General features: G+C 36.2%; 1 protein-coding gene across 3 annotated transcripts in view; it reads left to right on the top strand.

Moving 5' to 3' along the window:
• Positions 1-8,536, top strand: part of Phex (phosphate regulating endopeptidase homolog X-linked) — a 258,664-nt gene that overhangs the window by 243,571 nt on the left and 6,557 nt on the right. For all 3 annotated transcript variants that reach the window (XR_004120468.1, XM_031376718.1, XM_031376727.1), the window contains 3 exons: positions 1,160-1,290; positions 6,291-6,356; positions 7,475-7,579. Coding sequence is in view for 2 of the 3 variants with exons in the window: in XM_031376718.1 (XP_031232578.1) it covers positions 1,160-1,290; positions 6,291-6,356; positions 7,475-7,579 (302 nt within the window). In the remaining variant the exon portion in view is untranslated. The remainder of the gene's footprint in view (positions 1-1,159; positions 1,291-6,290; positions 6,357-7,474; positions 7,580-8,536) is intronic.

Raw genomic sequence — 8,536 nt, 5'->3', positions numbered from 1 at the left:
GGGGGAGGGGGGAAGCAACAGGGGTTTGTTCTTGTTATTTTCTGTTTTTTGTTTTTTGTTTTTGTTTTGTGAGGGGAAACTGGGAAAGGAGAAATCATATGACATGTAGATAAAGAAAATATCTAATTAAAAAAAAAAGAATCTAATGGTGGCGATTTCATCCTATGAACAGTGGGTAGCAAATGTATTGTACATATGAGTACAGGCTTAGTAAGTAATGACCAATTTGTTAGTGGTTGGAGGACCATAACTCCCTTCCTGGGGGGGGGGTAGTGTTAATAGCAAGAAGTCTTGATGAAGAGCTTTGGAGCAATGAATACTTTTGCTCAGGAGGCCTTGCATGTATATTTTTTCTTACAAGCTTTTTCTTTGGAGACTCTTAGGTAGGAAACTTTCTGTGTAATTAAACTCAAACTATGCCTTTGATTCTAGTAATATCCTTGAAAATAGGAGACTTATACCCAAATCATTGTTCTGGAGGGTATAGAGAAGATGAAGAATGAAAGACCATATAGAAACCCTCCCCCACTACATTTCCATCCTTCCAAGTTCTCTTTTTAGAGCAGCATTCCTCATCCAAGCAGGACAGATGGGTTTTCTATCCACACTGATGACTGTGGAATGATTCATAACAGAGGGTTTATGTATCTCTTGGCTCCTGGCACCGTAGAGGAAGCAGGTTGCTATAGGGCTGAGTCAGGTTCTGTGGTCCTATGGTTTAGATGACTCACTAGGGCTGTTCCTATGGATTATTTGGAATTTCACTGGTAGTGGTACTTTAGTTACCTCTGCTTTTTGAATGAAGGAAACTAATTTTGCTTTCCAGAGAACTTTTCAGGTCAAAGGAGATAAAAAAAAAAGAAGTCAAGATTGGAGAAGACTGGTGCATGTGTTAAATTGATGAATCTCATTTTAAAAACGTCCTTTGTTCGTTTCAAGGGAAGAACTCCCTCAATTCTTTGCTCCCTTTCCCTGCTTTTTACAATTAAATTAATCCATGACATTGGAGATGTTGTGGGGGCTAATCTCAGGGACAGCATCCTGTCCCTGACAGCATCCTGTCAGGACTGGTTTGTAAAGTATGTTGAGGTAAAGGAAAGATGACGATTTCAGCTTTTATGAAGTAACACAGATTTCTTGTAACCTTCCTTTATATCAGGTAGAAAATATGATAAAAATGGAAACCTCGATCCGTGGTGGTCTGGGGACTCAGAAGAAAAGTTTAAGGAAAAAACGAAATGCATGATTAACCAGTATAGCAACTATTATTGGAAGAAAGCTGGCTTAAATGTGAGTACAGCTGTGGTTGTGTGCATGTGTGGTAGAAACCTTGTGGGTCATTTTTCTTCATTTAGACATTAGCTTGCTTTAGTCCATTGGTTTTCCAAGCATGCTTCTGGGATCTACAACATCTGCCTTCCCTGACAACTTGTTAGAAATACAAATCCTTGATTCCTGCCCAGACCTGCTGAATCTCTAGGGGTGGAGCCTGATAGTCTGGGAGTTGTTCACCACTGCTTAGGCAGTTCTAACAGACTGAATTTGGAGAATCACAGGCCTACACATTAGTGATATCACAAATTCCCTAGCACAAATAAACAATAACATTCTTAAACATCTCCTACTTTTCATATTGTGAAAAAAAAATTCCACTCAAACCATTGTTAGGCTTAATTAACTGAAATACCATCTCACCAGTTTGAACCAAAGGATCTGAGAATCAAGCATTTAGTTCTAAAAATTTGAACAAAAGAAAGGTACGTTTGAAATTTTCAGTTTGTGTCATAATATGTATATATATAGTCTTCCATGAAGACAAAATACAATTTTATCCATGTTTTGAGGATGTGAAATTCTGTGCCTTTCCTGTTTGCCTTTATCTTTGTCTCCTTTCCTTTTCTCTCTTATCTTCCCTGCCTGTAGTCCGTGTTAATAACTCTGATACACTTTTCTCCAGTGTTCAGGTAAAGATAGACACATGCAGCTTTAGTTAATTGCTTCTGGCGATGGCCTAAGAATTCTTGGTGTGAATACCATAACCTAGTCAACTAACCCCTTACCCAAGGGGACAATTTTCAGTTAGAAATGGTGATGCAATAAATACTTTTTATGCATATTTTTTTCTTGTGGGATACATTTCTATTGTCACCAGAATGAAATTTCATATTTTCGCCAGTGGTGGATGAAAAAGTATATATCTATGGAACTTTACCTTTTATTGTCAATTATGAGAGCCTCTAAAATAATAGGGCTTTAAAACTTCTGTTGTTCACATTATATAAATCTCCCTCAAGTGTATTAGTCATCCTTTAAGATTTCTTTTTCTGTTCTATCTTTTGACACACAAAATCAAAACATTTTTAAAATTCCAAGATACTTAATCTCTCTTAAAATTGCATTTTATCTTTGTGTTCTGGCCTGTGAAGATGTCTCCTCTACTCAAATTGGATAGGAAGTTACTCAGTTACTTTTCTCTTATTTTGATAAGACATTATAACCAAGACAACTTATAAAAAAGAAATCATTTAATTTGAGCATTACAGTTCAATCATAATAACCTATGGCTATCATAATGGGGAGCATGGCAGCAGGTAGACAGGGATGGTAATGGAACTATAGTTGAGAGCTTACATGTTGAGACAACCATAATTCAGAGAGAGAAAGAGAGAGAGAGAGAGAGAGAGAGAGAAGAAGGAGGAGGAGGAGGAGGAGGAGGAGGAGGAGGAGAGAGGGAGAGAGACAGAGAGAGACAGAGACAGAGAGACAGAGACAGAGACAGAAACAGAGACAGAGACAGAGACAGAGACAGAGGTTGATTCAAAGTAACTGGAAATGGCATGGGCTTTTGAAACCTCAAAGTCCATCCCCTGATGACACACTTTCTACAACAAGGTCATACTTCCCAATACTTCCTAAACAGTTCCATCAACTGGGGACCAAGTATTCAAATATATAAGCTCATTCAAACCATCACAGGAGATGCTTATTTTTCTCCCAGGAAAAAATTTAAATTTTTTCTGATATTTTACATTTAAGTCTTTATGGATATGTGTATTTATTTATTTTTTTTGTGGTTTTTATTATAACTCACTTACTGTAGAGTCTGTGTTAGAGTTTAGAACTATATGACTCTAGAGCCATACTCACACATGACTGTAGCATGCTCTTTGTTCACTTATTTTATGTTTATCCATACATATATGATTATATAATCAAATACATATTTGTTGTGTCCTTCAGCATCTGTTTGCTTGTCCAAAGTATCAGATACTGAGAAATAATTTTGAAAATAGGACAATGATCATAAGAGCATATCTGTCTCAATATAAATTCATTCAATTACCAGAATATCACTTCAGTCTCATTCTCATAGAAGGAATTAAATATAAATGCCTGTGTGTGTGTATGTGTGTGTGTGTGTGTGTGTGTGTGTGTGTGTGTGTGTGTGTGCATGTGTGTTTATGTCTATGTGATTCTTTTGTAGACATAAATGGTCAGGCTTTATTTCCAGGTTTTATTTGTATGAGTCAGTCCTCTGGGCCTGATTTTTCTTTGTAGTGACTAGGGAAGAACTTAGTTGAGTCACCACAGATGCAGAATGTCAACAGGCAGTACATCTGTCAAGGGATCAAGCCTGGTCTCCTGTGCTCTACTGGAGTAGTTCAGAGTATGAGGTATTAGAGGGATGAGGCCACTCCAGAAGCCTGTAATTTCCATGTGAAGTTTAGAATGAAAAGGAAGGAGATGGATTCAAGCATGTGTGAATATAAATATAATTAAAAATAAATGAGACTTGAGAAAGCACATGTTATACAACAAAAGCTCCAGAGACAGAGGTCTACCTGGGTTTGAATACCTGGCAAATGTGAGTATTTTTCTTAATCATTCTGATTTAGAGCAACTTCTTTATAATCAAAAATCCAAGAAGGGGCTCCTTAAGTGAGTAATTCATGGAGAAAATAGCTCATGAAAAAGCTGCCCTTTGCTCTGAGGGAAACTGAGTGTTACTCTTGATACTAAGTAAGATTCTAGAGAATGCATCCTAGAAGTTCTTCAGCTCAAGGACAAGGGGCTGGGCAGGCAGCTCTACCAGCATATCAGTTAGTCAATGGAAGGTGACCTATACTAATTCCATAGGCTAAGGTGGTTACAAATTCTTGGTAGAGAAGGGAAAGCACTGGGTGGCTCAAACCATATGCATACAAGCAGCTTTCTATGAATTGGCAATTAGAGAAACAGGCCAAGAATTTGAGAGGGAGCCAAGAGGTGGCTGCATGGGGAGGGCTGGAAGGAAGTAAGGCTTCTGATGTAACTATTTTTTAGTTTCTTTCTTTTTTGAATCAATGGCCTGATTTGAATTTCAAATGCTTGTTTGTTAAACAAAAGTGTTGACAATAGTCCTTATCTCATTGGAATGTAGAAAAAGAATGTGAGCAGAGCCGAAATGGTAACTTTAGGAGAGTAAAGCAAAGGGTGATAGGGGTTCTAAGTGATGACTCTGAATCTTGTTTCCTTAAGATATATATATTTTTTTGCTAGCATTGCTTAATACATCAGTAGTTGGGCTAGCTATAAGTAAGTTTTTGGTAGGATACGTGGCTTGGGAGTAGGGTATACTAGTTTCCTCTTGCTGATATAGCAAATTAATATGAACTTAGTTGCTTAAAACAACACAAATTTATTGTCACAAGATTCTGTATGCTAGAAGTGTGACTCAAGTCTTTGTAGCCTAAAAGAAAGGTGCCAGGATGGATGTCTTCCTTTGTAGAGGGTACTAGGGAAGAATCTGTCTCCTGCATTTTCTATGTTTCTGTGGCTATCAACATTTCTTGGCTTATGATCTCTTCTGTGGTAGTTTGAGTGAAAACGGTCCCCATAGGCTCATATGGAGTGGTACTATTAAGAGGTGTGATGTTGTTGGAGGAAGTATGTTACTGGGGTTTAGACTTTGAGTTTTCAGAAGCTCAAGCCAGGCCCAGTGTGTCTGCTCTCTTCCTGCTACCCACTGATTCAGATGTAGAACTCTCAGCTACCTCTCCAGCACCATGTCTATATACATGCCACCATGTGTCCCACTATGACAATAATGGACAAAACCTCTGAACTGTAAGGGAGGCCCCAATTAAATGCTTTCATTTATAAGAGTTGCTGTGGTCATAGCATCTTGTTACAGCAATAGAACAGTAACTAAGACCCCTTCCTTCTTAAAAGCCAACTGTACCACTGTACCACTCTGATATTCTCTGGTCTTTCTTTTCTTTTGATAAGAACACTTATAATTATGGTATGGTAGGTTCTTTGACTTAATCACATTTTAAAAGTTACTTTTGTCATTGTAAGGCAACTGATTCCTGAATGCCTGGGGATTTTGATGTAGATGTCTTTAAGAAGCCATAGTTCTGCCTACTGTACTAGTGTTAACATGCCCTTAAGCTAGAGAGCAAATGCTAAACTGCTCTTGCAGCACAAAAAAGGAACACAGACTGTGTATGTTAGTGGGCTTGGCTGTGATCTAATAAAAGTTGATTTATAGATACTGATTTGAATTTCATATAATTCTATATGCCACAAGATATGGTTCTTTTGATTTTTCCTTCAGTCACTGACAAGTGGAAAATCCTGTCTAGACAAAAGCAAATGGCAGGTTAGCTTTGGCTGGGGGTGTATAAATGTAGACTATTTCCATTCTAGCTCATTTACAGCTTCAAGAAACAGCTGAGAAGAATGTCTCCCCATGCTTCACTGGGTGTCATACATATTTCAAACCTTGACCTTGTAGTCTGTACCACTTCTATTTCATTTTTCTTCCCTAAGAGAACAACTTTCCTTTCAATGTTTCATAGAAATAGCTAAAGGTAAAATGATAATGGTTGGTTCTAAAATCTTGTTCCTCTGTGGATGGCAAAATTTTTAGAGACACGGAGACAATGGGAAAAAAAACATTCACATTATTTGAGTCAATCAGAAACAGTCATCTGGACATTGACATTTCTATTTCTTCCATTAAACCAGAGCCATTGAGAATATTGTTCATGTTTTATTGAAACTGGCTCAATTAGTATGAATAAAGAGGTGGCTGAGAAAGTAATGCAGAGAGTAGCAAGATAAAAATGGCCACATTCAGAAACATCTTGCTGGGGCTAGTTTGCCATCTCAAAACACATCATGTCTATGTTTTATTTATTGTATGTACCTTTCTCTTTAAAATATGTTTGCTTCCTATAATATTTACATGCCTTTTGCTGAACGGTAGTTGACTGTGAAACACTTTCTTATTTTCTTTTTCTTAGGTGAAGGGAAAGAGGACCCTGGGAGAAAATATTGCTGATAATGGAGGTCTTCGAGAAGCTTTTAGGGTACTTACAATTACTTTTACTGGGCTTTAAACCTTATGAAAGTATGCATGGGTACAGCTCAGTGTAGAACATCAACTCAGTGTTGTTGACTATGATGTTTTGGATTCATTAAAATATATTTGTGTTTCTATATGGACTCTGTTATAATAGATAGAGTTACACTTTTTTCTTTTTGGAGTATTAACTCATTCTAAATAATAATGGTTATTAAGAATTATATATTTAAAATAGAGTTTTCAGACAATATACTCAGAATCATATTAAAGAATGCCATAGGACTCTTCTTGGGGCTAAATTCATGTACATTTTCTTGAAGTAAAGATTTATCTTTTTCCTTCTTTATCATTTAATCTTAAAGCGTCATATTTCAAACTTGTGGCTAAAGGCTATTAATTCTCATATATTTGGGCCAGTGAGAGTCCATAAAAGTGTTTGCATCATCTCTCAGTGTATAGTTAAGAAACAAACACAGCAATAATATAGAAATATTTGCATAAAATTGAATATGTTTACTTTAAATACCAAGTTGATTCTAAGTGTTATCTTTATATTCTAGTTAAATTGTATTTTTATTTTATTAAACAATGATGAACAAAGATAGTACCTTTTCTTGTTGATAAAAGAAGAAAAATAATATGTCAACTCCACTCAAATTTACCACTAAAGCAGTTGTGCATGGTGTTAAATTTGTTTGTCTCTCCTTGGAATGGAAAAAACACCTTTTATAGAGCTACTTAATATCTGATTACTGTGGCTCAGTTGATTGTTATTTATAGAGTGTAAGGTTCCTTTTTTGTCAGTTTGATTTTTTTTCTTTTTTGAGATGGTCTGATTCTGTAGTTCAGGTTGACCTCAAGCTCATGTAAATGCTCCTGTCACAGCCTTCCAAATGCTAGGATGACAGATGTGCACCACCATGCCTGGCTGGCAGATCCACCTGCTTAACTATTAGGTGAAGTGATACTTGGTTGCATTTCCAGGTGTTTGTTTTCTTAAAGGAAAACACAACACAGTACATTGTACACATGACAGGAATATGTGTTTAACACTTTTGTGTTGATTGGGAAAAGAGAAAAGCTGTTATTGATGATGATCATCTATTCTGCTTCTGATACTAGGCTTACAGGAAATGGATAAATGATAGAAGACAGGGAGTTGAAGAGCCCCTCCTACCAGGCATCACATTCACCAACAATCAGCTGTTCTTCCTGAGTTATGCTCATGTGAGTAAACTGAGGATAGGGCACCACAGGCGAAAATATATGCCATTAGTTTGTGCCTTTAATCAAAGGATTGGAGGAAAAACTCACTAGTATGACTTTGACTATAGCCAACATTTAATCTTGTGTCAGTATTGGGTCAGATATAAGAATAAGTACCTCAAAGAGCATACCCCCAAAATAGTATTTCCTAGTTAGAATGAGCAAACAAAACCAAGTAAGGGTATACTTTTTTATTTAAAAGTAATAATGTTTTGATTAGAAAAAGGCTATACTCTGTCACTTATCTGTTATCTATGCTTAGTTTTGTGTTACAGTGACAGAACTGAATAGTTGAAACAGGGATCTTATGGTTTTCAAAGGTTCAAATCTCTCTCTTTCCAGAACAAGTTTTCTGAGCTCCGATCTAAAGGACAAAATACAAGGATCTATCTGTTCTCACTATTTACATTTTAGTTCAAAATAACAACTCTTTGTAAGGAGAATAAACTAATGGAGAGAAATGTCATTTAAATTTTGTGATGTCTTTAAATACGAGATTTTTGTCAAACTAAAGAAATTCAATAGTAAAAGAATGATTCTGTTTTTTTAAAATTTCCATTGAGAAATTTCTCTTAAGGCATCCCCCAATCTTACATAACAAGGATATTTTTACTCTTTGTACATTGGAAGAATTCTGTTTACATGGTATGTATTATCATCTATCCTGGAAATGTACTAGAAAACAGCAACAATCTTAATGTTCAGGAACCTCTTAACTTATGAAACATAATCAATGCTATAAACAATGTAAGCAAAATATATATGACAAAATAACCCAAGATATGAGGTTGAAAGGGAAAAATGAGGTCTATTTTAGTTAGGGATTCTATTGCTGAGATGAAACACCATGACCAAAGGAACTCTTATAAAGGGAAACATTTAATTGAGGCTTGCATACAGTTTAGTTTTTTTTTTTTT

The sequence above is a fragment of the Mastomys coucha genome, chromosome X (assembly GCF_008632895.1).
Source record: "Mastomys coucha isolate ucsf_1 chromosome X, UCSF_Mcou_1, whole genome shotgun sequence".
Classification (NCBI taxonomy): Eukaryota; Metazoa; Chordata; class Mammalia; order Rodentia; family Muridae; genus Mastomys; species Mastomys coucha.
The sequence above is the reverse complement of the archived record's forward strand: the minus strand, read 5'-3'. Positions and strand labels throughout refer to the sequence as shown.